At 43.4% G+C, this 18,988-nt stretch overlaps 1 protein-coding gene across 2 annotated transcripts in view; it reads left to right on the top strand.

Annotated features, from left to right (window-relative positions):
* The window catches only part of UFSP2 (UFM1 specific peptidase 2), a 222,589-nt gene that overhangs the window by 22,472 nt on the left and 181,129 nt on the right, over nt 1-18,988 (top strand). The window contains exon 5 of one of the 2 annotated variants that reach the window (XM_069199705.1): nt 11,823-11,977. In XM_069199705.1, the coding sequence (XP_069055806.1) occupies nt 11,823-11,977 (155 nt within the window). Of the gene's footprint in view, nt 1-11,819; nt 11,978-18,988 lie in introns of both variants that reach the window. The other variant, XM_069199695.1, reaches the window with a different exon arrangement.

Here is an 18,988-nt window from a genome sequence, read left to right as displayed (position 1 = left end):
CCCATCACTCCAACCACCTGGGTGGACTGCCAGCAGACCAACAGGCAACCCCCCTGTTTATGATCCAGGTATGGGGATGTGTCTTCCTTGCAGAGACTAGTACGGGCAAATTGGGGCTAAAACTGCTGTTGCTCTCATGTAGATTTTTAGACATGCAGGTAGGGATTTTAGATTCACTAGTGTTACAAGATGTTGGGACTTTTTATGTGTTTCTCATTTCTGGTCACAATGATAATAGTCTTGCGTTTTATCTTCCGAATAATTGCAATTCATGCCTTTTTACGTAGAACGCAATTGCTTCAATAAATATATTAAACCAAATCCTGCTTCTGTTAGTCTTTGCATTTATGAGACTAGATCTGTTCCACCACAACTTCCCTGTGAAGTCGCAGAGTGTCATGCGTCAGTCTGCCACAAATCACATTTCCTTCTAGGTTTTGGTGGGGTGCTTCTAGCTAGCCGAAAGGATTAGGTCAACAGTTACCAGATGGTGTGGGATAAGACTCAGTCCCCCACATACAGTGGTGCAGCCGCCCGAAACCAGCAGCAGTCTCGTCCCCATGACGAGAGTCATACGACAATGGCTGCCAACCATTTACTTAGCCCCTGGGGTTCTGATGAGCCTCCAACAGTAAAGGAAAGTTTATTAGTGCTGCTGGACATAGAGTGGCCACAGACGTTTAAAATCAGTTGTGAAAATTTGCCATGTAATTTAGCATAAGGGATATCGCTATTAAGCAACGGTGCCATTGAATGGATGCCATCATCAATAAGAGGAAAAGGAGTTGTATGAAAGCAGATTATTATGTGGTGAGGTTGTGAGACCTCATAATGTGATAATCTCACAGTCTCTATCAGGTCCGTTAATTTACTTAATAAAACCTTTAGTGCAGTCCTGGGTAGCTGCATTACAGAGCAGCCAGGCTTAATCAACTATTTAAAAGGACCAAAATAGTCAATAATCAAAAAACGCAACTCAATAAAAATCTGACATCAATTAATGACAATAGAATATATTTAGACAGAAACCAAAATGACAAAAATCTATCAAGGCAAACCAGAGATATGGTTTTCAAAGGTAAAATAAGTCACTATTTCACTTTTTAGAATGCAAAAATTGTTGCAAGTAGCTAAGTATTTTTGAGACAACAGGCTAGGACGGCTACTAAACCATTCTTAGCTAACAGTGGTTTGCGAGCCATTCACAGGATCCACTTAGGTCCTGGGGGACAGTTACCTGTCATCTTCAGCAGTCTCAGGGTCCTTACTGTATTTTTAGCCTTTATAATGGTCGCGCAAATAAGTGGTTCTCATGCTGGGGATTCTGGATGCGGAAGATGCTGAAGATACTGAAGAGGTGCAGTGAGTCTTTCTGAGGCCACAAACGCCAAGGATTGTCGCCGGCTTCTAGATGAGAACTCCTATAACGCACCCGTGGAGTCCAGTGCAGGGCCAGTCGCAACTGGTCAGATGGTCTCCCAGTTACAGCGGTATCAGTGTTTATCTGCAGTTCAGTAATTAGACCTTGTAGAGGGACCAGGGTCCACTTTGACCTCAGCAACAGGTCCCACGACTGAGGGGACACTTCATGTAGGTCAGAACTCAGTCTCCCAGTGTTCACTGAGGCATCCAGAGGGCATACGTTCCTGGACAGCTGGATTCTTGAGATTGGAAGGATCTTAGTTTTTATTTTCCTAGTGTTTAACAGGTGGCTAGCCACCTATCCCTTAGAGTCAACTCTGCTGTTCTGACACAAGTGGAGCCCTTTTCCACAAGTGGACACATCAGTTGCAATCCTCTTTGCTAGTCCCTCGAGTTCAGCAGGTGCAGTCAGGTGCAGTCAAGGCTTTGGTACAGCCTTTCTTTGCTCCTTCAGGGAGCAGCAAGATAGTACCATTCTCTGCCTGAATTCAATATGACTCAGGTCTTCTTCCCCTTATGTTTAGCTCTGGGCACACCCCTGAGGTGTGCCCAGCGTAATGAGCCACTCCTCCTGGAAAAGCGGTTGCGTAATGGCCTTTCCCTCTCTGCCTACTGACACAAAAGAGTGGGCAGGTTAAGGTGTGATCGACATTTGCTTCACTGAGGCGGAAGCCTCTTTGAAGCTAAGCCATCCTTGGTGACCACTCCTATGTAGTCATCCTGCTGGAGGAGGTATCACCTCCTCTCAGCAAGAGTTCTCTTTGTTCCTTGTTCTTGGGAGTGCTTCACACGTCCTATTGGGGGTGGGGAAGCAGCCTGTTGTCTCAGTGGACAACAGCTGTGGACAGTCAGAAAGGGCTACTAGAGCATTAGGCAAGAAAGTAGTGATTTTCTAAAGTCACCCTTTTCTTTCAAAGTTACTTTAAATCCGACTACAGCAATAAAAAATTAATGCAAACATTAATTTGATACCTTGAATTACCATATTTGGTGGTCCAGTGTGGAAGTTAGCACTTAGCGTGTGGGTTAGTAAAACTCAAATTTAACCATTGGGGCTGCCGACCTTACAGTAAAAACAACTGACAACTGTGAGCAGTTTTTACTGCCACATTATGTTGTAATGTATAAAGTTGATATGTCCTTCGTTTTAATATCATCATCTTGCCTTATGGGCTTATAAGGCCTTCCTCAGGGGTGATTTATAGAAAACAAACGAAGGGTTGGACCTGGCAAAAGGGTTGTTTTGCCAAGTCCAGGTGGCAGTTTAGAAGCTGCCGACTAGGCTGCAGTGGCAGACGTTGAACCATGCGTTCGCTGTTTACTACTCTGCAATGGCAGACCGAGCCATGTGTTCACTTTTTCATAACAGTGTTGGCACAAGTTTCGCAGTCCACTGGTGACACTTAACTTACTAACCCTGGGTACCTGGTGTACATTATACTATGGTCTTATAAGTAAATTAACTATGCCAATCAGGGATTAGCCAATTGCACATACCCTTTTGAGGGTTCAGCGCACACACACACTGGATAGGGCCTAGATAGGGCCCAGAGAGCCACAGGCTCCACTACCCTCACCTTTTGATCTAGCTGGTAATCAACCAGGTCGGACATTTGACCATACCACTTTTTCAGAAGCTCCTGGCTGGCCTCCATATTCTTATTTGCCTTCTTCATGTTCTTTGCCATGCATGACCGCAGGCCTAATACATAGTCTACAGCATCTTGCTTGGGCTTCTTAAGCTGTTTCTCCCAACCTTCTCTAACAAAGCTCAGGGTGTCCAAACAAAAGCTCAAAGGACTGAAGCCCAGTCCTTTTTGCAGAACCTCCCTGTAGGCATAGAGTAGACCTGGTAGTAGAACAGTCCATCTTCTGAGTTTGTCAAACAAACCCATGAGCTTACCTTTCATGGTTTTGTTGAATCTCTCAACTAAACAATTTGTTTGGAGATGGTAGGGGAGGTGGACTTGTCAGTAACACCACATTCATGCCACATAGCTTTTAGGTATGCAAACATGAAGCTGGTACCTACCCTGGTGATGATGCCAACTATGGCTTTAGTTACTGCAGGTGCAGTGACTGTCGTAAGAGGGATAGCTTCTGGGTTTCTTGTGGCATGGTCCACTACCACCAAGGTAAATCTTTTTACAGAGGCAGTCAAAGGGTCTGTAGGACGAACAATGTCCATCCCTACTTTCTCAAAAAGGGTCCTAACCAAAGGTACTGGGTTAAAGGGAGCCCTTGGTTGTACCCCTGCCTTGACACCAGCTTGACAGGTGACGCAAGAGTGACAAAACTAATTTACTTTTTCTGACATCTAGGACCAGTGGAAATGATTGACTAACCTGTCCCAAATTTTAGCCCGACCCAAATGTGCATCCAAGGAGATGTCATGTGCTAGATTGAGAAGGAATGCTTTGTAGTTTTGGGGAACAACCAATATCCTGGCTGCCACTGGTCTGGGGTCCCTTGCCTCACTATGCAGTGCTCCCTCTTCCCAGTAGACCATGTGTGTACCACTGATATCTCACTTTACTTGCCTCTCTGGCTGCTGTTGAATGCTTTCAATTAGTACAGGTCCTCTGTCCTTGGCAGAAGTCCTCCTTAGAGGGTCCACCTGCTCCTTGCAGCTCTGCAAGCTTTCTCTGGTCTCTCAGGGCACCACTTTCCACTTCAGGCCACATGTCTGTCACTGAGGGTCAGACTCCCAGGCCTGGGGAACTTCTGAGGTTGGTTTCTCAGCCTTCCTGTGCTTTCTCTTGCTCTTAGGAGTCTGGGCCATTACTCCAGGATCCCTGGACTTCCCTGAATTGCAGTTTGGGCCTTGGTGACCACAAACACCCATTCAGGGAGACCTAGCATTCCTGCATGGGTGCTCCTTTCAACATCTTCCCAAGCAGTGGTTTCTAAGTCATTCCTCAGCTGACGCTCCACTGGAATGGCTTAGGGCACCGCTGCCTTCATCAGGCCGGTAACTCCTCCCGACTCAAAGTTCACCATAGCCATAGGGTGGAACTTTACCTCATTGTTAGTGTTGACAAACTTGAGTAACAGATCTTGGAGATCTGCTCTTGGAAACCTGGTTTATCCACCACATGGATCATACTGGCACCTGTATTCCTCAGACTCTCTACCTAGTACCGTTGATTTCTGGCCATTGCCTCTACTTCACCATAGTAGGAGGTAAGGCTGTCAAAGCCTCCACATCCACACCTCCCACAGATACTAAGGTGACTTCTATGTAAGCGCAGGTTTTCAATAACTCCAACTCCAAACTCCAACCCTATCCCTACACTATCCCTATCCCTATGGACTGCCCACCACTGGGGGCTTCTTGGTACAAACCTAGTCTCCTCTCTTGTGCTCTGAATGCTGATAGTGATAGTATACCCCCAAAGTTTAAGGGGTCATAATTCTTAACCTGATACCCACTCCCTTTGCTTTTGGATGAGTCTCAGGACTCCCCTTCTTGGGTAGAATTTTGGGACCCTTTGGACAAGCTCTTCTTTTTGTCTTTGCCTCACTCTTTCCTCTGTTGGGGGGCCTGACCCATTTTCTTGGGATTATCCTGGGACTTCATGGATAACTTAGCTTGTAACCACTCATCAACTATCCTACCCAGCTGTCTGGGGCTGCATAGCTTAGACTCCACTAGACTGCGGCTCAACTTCTCTTAGGAATAATTTGCTAAAATGTGGGCTTTTAACAATCAAGTTGTATATCCCATCATAAGTAGTACCCTCATTGCCCCTTAACCAACCTTCTAGTGTCTTTACTGAGGTGTCTACCAAGTCCAACTTGGATTGTATTTTTGTAGGTATCTCGTAATTTCTTTCTGTATTCCTCTGAGATAAGAGCAGACTTTTGTATCTTGGCCTCCTTCGTGTGGGGATAGCATTCCGTTACATCTTCTTTTGAGGTCAATAGCCTCCCCAGCCCAAGGACTGGGACTAGTTTGCACAACAGGAATCCCCTTTGCAGATGCATCTTCTCCTGTGCTGCCACCATTACTTCGGGGATTTAGACCCAAGCTGACCTTTCTTTTTTCTAAGGCCAGCTGTTTTTTTCAGCCAAAGCTATTTTCTTTTCTTCGAGAGCTATGAGTGCCAATTGAGTTCTCTTTGTCAGAGGGCTAACTCTCAAGCACTGTGCTGGCTGAACTTCTCCACTCTGAGCAAAGGAGATGCTTCTGTGATGGTGTGTTTAGACGGGTCATTTCCTCATCCAAACTCTGGGGTAACCTCCTCTGATGGGAGGTTTTGGGCTGTGCAAGCCTCTTCCCAGGCTCTAACAGACTTTTTGAAATATCCTTTCATAGTGAAGTGGCCTAGATCTATTCACCTGTCCTTGCACAGATCCCTCAGGTCGCTTATCTTGAGGGAGGACATATTGTCTTGGTCCAACTCCATGGTGCAAAAATTGGAATCAACAGAAATTTAAAAAAATAGACCCAATTAAAAATGACTCAACTACGTTTTGATGATTTGTAATTTCTTTGCTTACTATCTGAGTTGTAGTGCTAAAAACAAGTCATTGTTCCCTCCGCTGAAACATGAATGTAGGAAAGTGGATTATTATGTTTTATGGTTGTTCAACCTCACCATGAAATAAATCGAAAACATTTGGTTATTTAACCTGTGAGGTTGAAACGTCAACTTACTTTCCCATATAGTGTGAGTTCTGATTCTGGAAGGAGGATTGAGCCTTGAACTACTGGCTACCTCATGCAGTCACTGTTTTGTCAACACTATTGGGAAATGTACATTGTATTATAGGAATGTCTAATTTAGATTGTGTATTTTTGTTTATATGTGAGCACTGCGTCTGCACTCTTTGATTCACTTTATCATACCTTAATATGTTGTACTGTGCTTTGTGTTGAAGAATATACTTCTAATGAAATTGATTTCTGAAACCGGCATCCGACCTTTTGAATTTTTCAATTCTGAGCGTCCACTAAGAATTATGAGGTTGTTTACAATTAATTTGAACATTGCAATTGATGCTAATTAATTACAGAGCTCTGAGACCCTTTGGCACACAGCTCAGCTTAAATTGGTCCCACTTGACAATTGTGTAGTAGTGTCAAAACTCAGACAGCCAAATGTTGAACAGCTATTGCAGACGGTCGTACAGCTGGCTTATACATGTCATATGTGTTCCCTTTCTGTTGTTACAGCTAGATTGGCCTGTGGTCATTGAAAACAGTGCTAAAATGAATTTTTAGTCTAATGTCTGCTACACTTATTTTTGTGATGTACCATTATCCATTGTTTCATGAAGTGCACAAATCTTGATTTGCTGTGCATGATTTCTTCACTTGTTCACTTGGGTGAATATTAGGAGTATATACAGACATGTATCCTGATATTAAAATATGAATCTCTACTGATGCTTGAAGTTTATAATGCACATATGTCAATGTATGTGAAACAATGCATGTCTAAATAAGTTTTGAGGACTGACTGACGTTTGCGGTTGGCCTCGTCATCTTTTGAAATGCTTTTCCTAAACGAGCGGGTGAGGCTTTTTTGTTTGTGTTTCTCTTAAATCTGACTTTAGCAATAGGTCTGGTTTAATACAACAATTAATTTGATACCTTGAAGTACCATATTCAGTAGTCTCATATGGAAATTAGCATTTAGCATGTGGCCTAGTGAAACTCCGTGATAGCCAATGTGGCTACTGGTCTTACTACAAGCATTATAACAATTACAAGTTTTTACTGGCTGGACACGTGCGTTATAAAGTCGACTTATCTTTCTTTTTATTACTGTCCTGTGGGCTTCTAAGGTATTCCTTAGGGCTGACCCATAGATATTGAAAAGGAAGGATTGGACCTGGCAAAAGATTTATTTTAAACTGCAATAGCAGATCTAGAGTCATATATTCACTTTGTGATAAAAGTGGTAGCACAACAAGTGCTGCAATCCACTGGTGACACAACTTACTAGCCCTGCGTACTTAGAGTACCATGTACTAGGGTCTTCTGTGTAATTGACTTATCCCAATTAGGGATAAGCCAATTACACTTGCACTTTTGTCCGAATCTTGGGATGTGTTCATACAACAACAGGCATTTTCCCCAGAGGAATGTGCTCGGACTCTACATTTCAAAGAAGGATAGGATGTCGAGACCCACTTTAGAACCCACACTCTCTTCCAGTATGTTCAGACAGTAGAAACAATGCATGAAGTTATACCACTGTTACAAGGGCATAATATGTAGCTGCATACTCATGCATTTTTGAACACACACAATGCTGAGGGTTATGATTGGATTCAAAAAGTATTTATTCACTGTTCTTCCTTTTGATGCTAAATCAGCTCAGATAATAGTCACCAAATGTTTGTCAGTTGTTTTGGACCACCGTGCCAACACTCTGTTCACAAGTATCCATCTTTGGATGATTGAGAGTTAAAGAGGAAGACATTTCAACAGTGCCAAGCCCAGACAAAACAAGCCATACCGTTGCTCCATAGTTTGTTTCAGTATCACTGTGTGTAGTTCCACATGCACCCACAACATATTCAGAATTTCTTGGTTGCAGTCCTGAATTTGATGACTTAAAAATATTAGCCAATAGAGGAAATGATATGTGCATTTCTGAAAATGATTAACCGTTTCTAGAGTCACAGACTCTTTCTAGCCCCAGCCTCTCCACCTACATACCTGGGACTAGTCCTCTGACCAGTCTAGGCCAGTTCAGACCCAGCCCCTTCTGCCTGAGGCTCCCACTCGCCTCTTGCTTCAGCTCCTCTTCTCTTCTTTTCTTTTCTCCCTCTCTCAAGCCTCATTTCACTCCTTCACTCTTGTTATGGCCCCCTTTTGAGTCTCTTTTCAACTCTTGCCTATCATCCTCACTTTTCCCCCATTTTCTCTTCCCCCACTGAGCCTCCTTTCACTCTTGCCTCTCATCTGCTCTTATTCCACTTCTGAGGATCTGCTCTTTTCTCAGTTTTTATGTGCCTGTTGTGCCTTCTCAGCTTTGTGCGCCCTTTTGCCTTCTCAGGACTCTGTTGTGCTCCCTCCAGCCCTCGGTGTATTTCCCACCTACCCCTTTCCTTACCTGCTCCTGCCGCATTCCCTCCTCTTCTTCCTGTGCATATCAGCCCCATATCAGCCCTGCCTGCTGTCCTCCCACACTCCTCTCCCCTTGTCCCCCCCCTGAGATTTCTTTCAGAAGGCCATCAACAAGCAACTGTCAACTCACCTCGAGCTTCACCAGCTACTGGACAAACCCCCAAATCAGGATTCAGAAAGAATAACAGCATTAAAACAGCACTTATAGCAGCCACCGACTAAATCTGTACCATTCTTACCAAAAAGAAATAGCGGCACTCATTGTGTTCGATCTCTCCGCGGCCTTCAACACCGTCTCATCAGAAGACTCAACAAGATTGGCAGACAAGGATCTGCACTCAACTTGATCTGCTTCTTCCTCACCGGAAGAACCTAAAGGGTCACAGTGTCACCCTTCACATCAAAGACCAAGCACTTTATCTGCGGACTCCTTCATGGATCTTCCCTCAGCCTCACCCTCACCCTTTTGAATATATACATGACACCGCTCACCTAAATCATCCGATCACAAGGCATCACCGTTCTCTCCTATGCCAACAGCACCCGAGTCATCCCCCTCCTGACAGAAAAGAAAACCACCACCAGAAACAACTTCACCAGCTGTCGGAACTAGGAGCAACACCAACACTCACAGACCATGCAAAAGACATCTAGGGGATCATCCTAGACGACAAGCACAACATGATGGCACAAGTCAACACAGTGAGCAAGCACCTCATGCTTCCACATCCTGCGCATGCTTCGAAAAAACCTTCAAATGGCTGCCACAGAACACCAGAAAGACAGTGACTCAAGCACTTATCACTAGCAGGCTGGATTATGGTGCAAGGCCCATACTCGACCTCCCACACTGCACCCACATCGCACCACAAGACAAGGAGCTTCACTGGCTCCCAGTTGACGAGCGCAGCCAATTGAAACAACACACACACATGTGAAGCCCTACATAACACAGGACCAGCATACCTGAACAGCCATATGCACTTCACCAGCCCACCAGACATCTACACTCAACATACCCCTGTGTCTTCAAAACCAAAGCAGGCGGTCGCTCATTTTCCTACATTGCACCCAAAACGTGTAATGACCTCCCTCAACACATCAGAGCCTCCTCCTCACTTCTCGAACTACACAAGACTTGACTGTTTGAAAAATCCAACAGAGACCAAACATCTACACACCTGCCCAAGCGCCTGGATACCCTCACTGGTGGTGGTGATTAGTGCGCTGTACATATTTACATAACATAACCGTGAGGAAAGCCTATTGGATACAACATGACCTGCATCATGCTCTTTCCCCATGCAAGTCTGAAAATGCGCCCATTCTGGAAGTGGCTTTGAATGCAGTGATCACACCCCACTGGGTCGTGGAAGGGTTTAGTGTTCATTAGGAGCAGCATTTGGCACAGATTATAAATGTGGCCCAGTCACAGCCTGCTTACAGGGATTTTGCAGATCCAGGGATGCAGGTGGCCATAACTATTGATGATGTTAACATAAGTTTTGGAGCTCAAGTGCAGGATCTCGAAATAGAAAGTAATTTGACATCGGAGCAGGCTTATCAGAGTTTTAGAATGCAGTTACCTTAAAACTGGCGGCTTTTTAGATCTCTTTTCCAAACATGATTTACACAAATTGTACGTTTGAAACAAGATTTACACAAAGTTTAAAGCCAGCACTAGGCATTTGGCACTCAGATGTGCAGAGATAGCTACATCTGTTACCAGAGGATGCACTAGGAATAGAGAACTGTCTGGAAGACAACCTAAGCAGATATCAACATCAGATACATGAGTGGGAAATAGATCCCGCAATTTATCAGGACAAAAATTATAAAATCTTCTTCATATACCCATATCCCCCTGTCTTAAGTGAATTCTGTCTGGATAGATTGGTCAGGGGGAATTATACACAATTTTCCCTCTGTAACTTGTGTACCACATGTGGTCAGGAAGACACAGCAGACTCCAAACACAATGGTTCTCATTATACCAATCTGAATATAACAACAGCTTAATGGAAATGTTGATCTATGAAACCAAGGAAGTTTCTTGGCAATTCAACTTGCTCAGGCAAAAGAAAAGAAAGGCCATTACATACAAATCCAGAATTACTCAATTTAGTAATTGGCATCCTAAGCCATAGAATTTGGCCACCTTGCATTATCTGAAAAACAGCTTGAGCAACATAAGCTGTCATGCTTCCAATTACCCAGACATACTACCCAGACAAATGGCAGAGCTTATCTCATCCCTACATTTCTTGAAGCATTGTTTAAGTTAAGGCTTCCTTTCAAGACCTTCTTCAATATTTGGTGCTACTTAAATTATTTGTTTTAGCTTAATTATCAGTATGAGTTCTTCTGGCAGCAATGACTTCACATCTACAAGATATAGAACATATCTGTTTTAAGAATGTCAGTGATTGGGGCCTTAATAGAAGGTATGAAACGCCTAGAATTGCATCTGCCCCTGATAAAATGTAATCAATTGCCTCACAAGACTTTTCAGCCTACAGGCATTTTGGTAATCCCTTACAATCTTCACTCTTGTCTAGTCTCAATTTAAATTATGATCCAGATGTGTTATTGTTCTTCTTAATTGGCACTTGTGTTCCATCATTTGGGCACCACTATCTTGAATTGACTGGAAGACCAATCATTCTAAATTCAGGCGGGAACTTGAAAGCAAGCATTGAGAGATTCAGTCTATTCTCCTTAAGCCTGCAATGTTTTAAATTGAAATTACTTCCTTGCTTACCAACTTCCAGAATGGGCCAGTTTAGCAACAGCTCTCTTTCAGAGGAAGCTATGAACCTGTGTCTCTCTAGGCTTGGGAAAAGGGTGGTATACAGTGCATATTTGACTTTCATGAAAGGATGAATCCAGTAAAATATATTTCATTCTGCTAGCTGAAAGCGGGATATAAATATTAGTGATAAATAGTGATATAAGAACACAGCGAAGCAGCAAAGCTTGAAAAGTCAGAGAAAACTTGCGCTCAAACTGGATCTATGCTGTTGCAAATATTCCATGATGCTGAAGAGGGAGCCGATTGGCTGTAACATTTAAATAGTTTGCAAGCATCTGCTCATCTCCAAAATCCCCCACTTGACTGGCCCTGAAAGTATTGGACCGGTATATGCAATTGAAATGGATGTTGTATATTATTATGATCGGAAAAAAATAAAGAAAGTTATTTAAAAGAGGAAGGGAGAGCCTGTCTGTTCTTATATGTATCTTATTTTATGTTTTAGTGTTGGATAGTAGCAAAGACATAACTGATATGTGTGTCTTTTCTCACTTCTTCCAGCAGACAGTAATAAACCTTACACTTTTGACAGAGATGACCACTTCTTCTGCTGCCAAAGCACCAGTCATTACACAGACACACAAAAGACATCACGACATAAGCATGATACTGCCAATTGATGCTGTTGTATCAGCCCCTGCAGAAGAGACCTGGGGAGTGTAAGTACTTGAAAGGGCCTTCACTTTCATAGAGCAGAACAAAAGCCCACAGGAATTGAGAAGGATGTTTTAAGATGTCCTTTAGTTCAGTTGTTGTGTTATAGCTAAAACATTTCTTTTCTCTATAGCAAACTCTCCAAGACTACATCTTCAGTATTCGTATTCTCAGAGATGTAGTAAATAAAGCTTGAAAAATTATCTTTTTGATGAAAATCAACCTGATCCTGTCATCAAGTGTAACACGTGGGTTGAAGCTGGGATCTGCAATATTCCTAAAATGTGAATGGATTCGTAAGCACTGCGTTAGCATTGTAAATAAGGGCTGTGTTTTTCGAGTCAGATTCAGTGAGAATTGTCTGCACTTCTTTCTTACGAATTGAGGCTAAGGCTAGAGTGATACCAGCTTTCTAATGAGTCAACTTTACTGACTAAGGTCCAATTTCCCTTTATTTTTTGTTTCACACAGTCTCTTGTTCCACTGATATATGCTGTCATTCAGTTAATTATCTTCAATACATCACTAAGAACTATCAGGTCTACTTGTTATCACTCTTGCCCCATGCACCGCAAGTTAAGCTCTATTACTTAATTTACCTGCTAAAATTCCCACCTTCCATGGTGCTAGCATGTCACACTTTGATATACTTTCTTTCTGTCTCTCTCTGTCGCTCCCTCCATACCACTCTGTCTTCCCACTCCAGATTTCTGCTCACCTTCTGATCTCTGGAGACATAACTGTATGGTCATCACGTGTTCTTTTCTGTTTCTTCAAACAATGGTATTATGTATGAGAAAATAGATTCACAATTTACACAGTGAAACATTATTGTACAAAACAGTACATTTTAGGAAAACATGTAAGGCGAATGTCTCTCAGTTCTGCTGCTTTAATTGTTAAAAACATTTTTTTTTACATATTTAGACATATACAGGATCAGACCACAGAAAGTAAAAACATGTATTCAACCTCGCCTTCAAATGTGTCCCAACTGCCCTTCCTCTGAAAAAAGTGTTCTCATTCTTCGGATCAAATCTAGAATCCAATCATCAATAAAAATGGGCAATAATAGATTTCCACACTATAGGATTCTTCTTTTTGACTTTATTCAAAGTCCAAGCAGCCCACATCCCAGGACCTGTCCTAAAATTACTAATCTAATTGTGGAATACATCAAAAGGGGCTGATTCGCAAAGGTATGTATGAGTCTGTGAAAAAGTACTCCAGTAGAACTCTTAAGTACTCTTTTCCTTTGTGAATTGGCCCCAGAACATCTAAAAGGGACTATTTAGGGAATAATCTTGTTCCATTTGTAGAAAAAACAGAACTATCCCTTTTTGCACTTTTCCCAATAAGAGGAAGTTAGATGTTGAAGGGCAGGTTCAGAAACATATGCAGGAGTGCACAAGAGAGTACTCGTGTAGAAATACTTCCCTTACTCATAAATGCTTTTGTGAGTTGGGCTCCAACATGTTTAATGCATGAAGTTTCACAGATATGCTTAACAGTAGATTATCCCAAATAAAAGAATACACTAGTGTACTCTATAGCTTGAACCAAGTATCTAAAATCATACATAGAACATCCAAGGTATGTAACATTAACTATAGCAAAACATTCCATTTAAAATTATTAACAGTGGTTTTGTAAATTGCCTATTCTTCCAGATGAAGTTATTTATTGTTTACTTTAAATTGATGACAAAAGTTGCTGATATGAATAGAATCTTTTTGATTTTATTTGTTTTCATGTATAGTTTCGACACCAAAATTCCTTGGCACCGGGCCTTAATCAGTGATAACATTTCTGACGAAAGGTATTACACGGATCCTAACAAGGATTTAGACCGTGACGGTTGGCCACCTGAGCTGCCTGTCATTTGGAGGGAGGAGTTCTTACTGAGCAGTGATTCTTTTAGGAACTGCTAGAGATGGTCCACCCCATGAAATACTAATCCATACTCCCCATACTATCTTCCGAACTAAGGGGTACTATTTACCACGAGTAGTTAAAATAATAATGTAAAAAGTATTTTTAATTCAGAAAGGTGCTTCGACGAAGTGTAACAAACAAACAGATTGACACATATTTAAGGCCTATGGCCTATTAAAGTTGATTTGATGTGGCTGTTTATGAGTAACACACACACAGGCTTGTTTACCTGTAAAAAGGTTGTCTATATTTTCCTTTGTGAGGGTTTGTTTCACTCGGGACACTATGCACATTATTTAACCACAATCAATTTATTGTATTTCTGTGCACCAATAAGTGGCATAAATACTGTTTTATGAATTACTTCAGTGGTTCTATGCGTGTTTCTATTACAATAGCATTAGGTGTTTAAGCTTAATAAATTACTGAATAGCTTCTTGTCTTTAGGTGATACCTAAGAGTGCCACTGTTTTCTTCAAGCATCTATACCCAGGCCTCGTGGGTTTATTGGCATAGCTTGCAACTTCACGAGCTAAAGAAATAATCGAAGTGTGAAAACAAGGTCATAAAGCCCCAGTGACTTAGCCCAAACTATTAGGGATGTTGGTCTAGTTGTTGCTCTTAAAATTAAGATGTCCAGCCCAGGGTCCATCACCACATTGAAAAAGAGAGCGATGGGAGAAAGGAGTCTGTCAGTGCTGGGAGATATATATATACACTTACGGTGGACCTATTTGTCTGTCCCTCTAAGAAGGCTGTAACCATTACAAATCGGCATAGCATGTCTGTATGAATCACGGAGGATAGCAACCGTTTTCCCTCCCCTTATATATCCTGCATGGAAAATTCAGGTGTAACCATAACTGCCCAAGAATTTACATTGAATAAATGTGTCCCTTGTAACAGGAGTACGTCTGGGCCTGCTTCTTGCTGTAGGCCAAAACTGCTGCCCTCTTAAATGTATTGTTAAGCCCATTAACATTCAATTATAGGTTGCAGTAATCTCCTAGGCCTGTCATAGCAGGAGAGGGCAATATATGGTCACATAGGAGAGATGCGGCCAAGCAGAATGAACATGTAAAAAAAGTTGTTTGCACCTAGGTAAAGATGCATCAAATAAAAGAAAACTGTACCTACTATCCCACACTCCACACTTCAGGAACTGAAGTAGCTGTTGCCCTGTAACTGAACACCCACACACTAATCTCTAAAACAGTATAACCGTGCACTACTCTGTCAATTAGGGCTCAAAGGAAAACTCAGCAAGTGGAAAGAGGGCTTTTTCCCCACTGGCAACTTCCCTTCCCTTGGATCCCTTCTTGAAATATTAAACTGTCAGAATAATATACATACATAGTAAATTGCCGGCCAATAGAGACATATCCTAGTCTGCCCCCACCCAAACATAAAAATCTAGGTGAGCCTGGTCGTAGATAAGGGGGGGGGGCTGCTGGGTGTCTGAGCCATTTTGAGCATGGTCTACAAGGCTGGGCTACACAATAGGGATTTGGGGATGAGGCAGAGCAGCCCCAGTTTTCAAGGATCTTCATCACAGGATTAAAATGTGTCCCAGGTTCCCACCTCAACCTCTTCAGATGCTATCAAAGTCCTATCTCCATCAATCATTTGTCATCCAGGTTCGGACCAACCTCTTGCCCTACGTCTTCTCTGCTTGGGCATCAAGGCATGTTTTTTTTTGTCCGACAGAAGTCTACGAGGGCTCTCTCCTCTACCCAGTTCCCGGCATACTCCAGATTGCCAAAAAGTACATCTTTCCTGGAATAGTCTTGAGCTGGTCTGGGAAAATGAGCCTATGCTTGATTTGCACTGTCTCAGGTTTAGCCTTAAGTTTAAGGAATGTTTCCCTCTGCTGCTGCTCCTGCGCAGTGTAGCCTAGAAACACAATTTTTACGTAGTCAGGAAAATAGTCTTTTGGGAGGGAGCCACCCTTAGGATGCCATCCCTTTCCAAATAGTTGAGATGTCATAGGCAAATGAGGTGGGAAGGAGCAAGAGGTTTCCTGATGAATGCTTGATGAGCACATTCAGTCACGAAGCAGGATGTAAACCACTTGTGGAAAATTTAGTCAGGTTGTGTGCCCTCCACTTCCCCAAGTGCCCCACCAGATTACGTGCAGGTTATTGCACGTGAATCTACCCTCTGCATTTTTTGCCCTTTGTTCTAGCTGGGCTGTTGTCACTTGAAGTTTCGTCATGTGCAGCTTAAGGGACCTTAGGTTGTCTTTCAATGATGAGACACAAACCTCAACCTTCTTCATGCTGTATCCCACAGTGTTAGGATCCTGGTGCAAGAGGGATACCTCTGTGCCCATTTTGTTAATTTTCCCCATGCCTCTCATGAGTCACAGATTGCTTGAAAGATTAGTGCTGAGGGTGCCAATACATCCTAGTGAGTTGGCAAATCTGTCCCATGTCAGTTGGGAGGGCTTAACTTAACAAGGAGGACTGGGAGATTAGACTGGTCCAGTGTACTGTCTCCCTATACGCGAACTAATGGTAATTGTGTACACTGTTCCAAGAAAGAGAAAAAGAGGGCGAGAAAGAAAGACTGTAAAGCCAATAATGTAGGAGTGCCCTCAAGCATCACAAAAGGATGCTGGGCATCATCATCGGGCTAACTCCTCGCCAGACCGGCACTGCAATGTCTGACGGGCCACCACACAAAGGTCGTGGCTCTTCAACCGGAAGGTGGTTTAACAGATCAGCTCAAATCCGTAGAATATGCTGACAGAGGAGAAAAGGAGAGAGGAAAATAAAATTGGCTATGAGCACCCGATAGCTAAATTTAATGTTTATAATGAGGGTCAGGCCAAGATTAAAAAACTAATAGGAGTAGACAGGGAATGATGTCACCTATACTCCTATAGGAAGGGAAGGAAGGAAGAGTCTCACTCCTACCGCTGGGTCGACATGTTTCGCGCCTATTCGGTCAAGGATTGATCCACTGACGATTCAGTGTCATTCAGGGACGCGTCCCGGGGTAGGCGAACAGCCGTGAAACACCAGGGTCAATGAACTCACCGTGTTTACAGGGTTTACGCGTCCCTATGATGCCTTATCCTCACATGGGATGGGGGACTTTCTATTAGACTGACTGTGACGAATGGTTCATAGATTGTAAGTGACCTCCCAGCATTTATGGTCTTTACCTATATTTTTTGGTTTATTTTGCCCTTTTTTCGATATATGAAGGAGAAGTTACAAGTAAATGGTCCTGATGAAGCGCCAGTGGATCAATCCTTGACCGAATAGGCGCGAAACATGTCGACCCAGCGGTAGGAGTGAGACTCTTCCTTCCTTCCCTTCCTATAGGAGTATAGGTGACATCATTCCCTGTCTACTCCTATTAGTTTTTTAATCTTGGCCTGACCCTCATTATAAACATTAAATTTAGCTATCGGGTGCTCATAGCTAATTTTATTTTCCTCTCTCCTTTTCTCCTCTGTCAGCATATTCTACGGATTTGAGCTGATCTGTTAAACCACCTTCCGGTTGAAGAGCCACGACCTTTGTGTGGTGGCCCGTCAGACATTGCAGTGCCGGTCTGGCGAGGAGTTAGCCCGATGATGATGCCCAGCATCCTTTTGTGATGCTTGAGGGCACTCCTACATTATTGGCTTTACAGTCTTTCTTTCTCGCCCTCTTTTTCTCTTTCTTGGAACAGTGTACACAATTACTATTAGTTGGGAGGGCTTGACTGTGCTCCAGGCAGTAGCTTTGTGCAGTGGTGGATTTTACCCTGAATGAGTGCGGTGGCCCCGCAAATCCCTTACCATGTTATAAAGCCGAGCTTGGTCCTTCTGCCCGAGCGCAAATCACTGTACAAAACGTGTAAGGGAGACCAGCTTTAAGAAGGGGGATAGTGGCTCAAGAGGACAGCAGCCCTAGCCTCAACATCCAAGTCAGTATTCACCGCAAGCTATTTCCACCTCTCTCCTTACCTTTTTAGGGGGGGCTTGTACCCAAAGGTCCAGGGTCCTCTGCCTTGCAGTATGTGATAGTGGTCTGGATTCTGGTCTAAGCTCCAGGCCACCACCTGGGCCTCCCAGATCCATTTTGCTGAACCTCCTCACCAGAACCCCCAACCAACTTAAAGGATAGTCACTATGCCAACTCCACCCTATTTCCTGACCCTCTCACCCACACTGTGCAGCCCACAGTAATTCCATAAAATCAAGAGTGGGGGAGAGATGATCCCCTAGAGCCTAATAATATGGGACAAGGGGCAGCAACACCCCCGAAACACAGTTCAGGGCCACCACACCTAGCCTGCGCAGAAGCACACCTTTGGGCGGTAGGGGGGCCTCACTCCCCTACGTGTCCATGCAGTGGGGCATTACAGCTGTGCCACGGTGCGAGGTAATTCACTGCATCACCTCCTTTGTCACTTGCAACTTCTCCTAGATGTTCCAGGCAGTCCGCCTCACCTCTGTCTCCATCCTTGTTGACTCATGAGGATGGTACATGCTGGGAGACGCTGCGGGGAGGGGCACAAGCAGCCACCAACAAGGTCCTCTCTTGTCCTCACCACCTCAGACCCACACCTCAGGTCAGACTGTGCACCAATATTCCTAGGTGGTTGTAGCTGTGGGCAGAGGGGTGCATTCCAGTGCAGTAAGCGCGACCTGTGCATTTGCGAGTTGTCTTGTTGGTCTAGGGCCTTGTGAGAAATTGGGTTACTTGTCGTGGGGGAAGGGTGACACCCTACTAAAACTAAAACCCCAATCCTTGTCAGGATGAGACACAAGCAAACGCTAAAATAGCCTGTGCTCAACTCTCTGGAAGCTTGCACAGAGCAGTCAGGCTTAACTTAGAGGCAATGTGTAAAGTATTTATGCAGCACTTCAAACAGTTATAAAGTGAAAACACAACACAAGAAAAAACACACACCAATTTTAACAAATAGAATACATTTTAATTAATAAATCAGGACCAAAGAGACAAAATCTCATCAGTAGAACTGGAGGAATGCAGGCTTAAAGATTTAAGTAAATAATAGTTCCAAAAAGCACAAGGCACCAACTGTGGAAATCTTGTTGCACCAGAACAGGAGAAAGTCAC

Source organism: Pleurodeles waltl, chromosome 1_2 (genome assembly GCF_031143425.1).
Source record: "Pleurodeles waltl isolate 20211129_DDA chromosome 1_2, aPleWal1.hap1.20221129, whole genome shotgun sequence".
Lineage (NCBI taxonomy): Eukaryota > Metazoa > Chordata > Amphibia > Caudata > Salamandridae > Pleurodeles > Pleurodeles waltl.
Note: the sequence above shows the minus strand (reverse complement) of the source record. Positions and strands in the feature narration are given on the sequence as shown.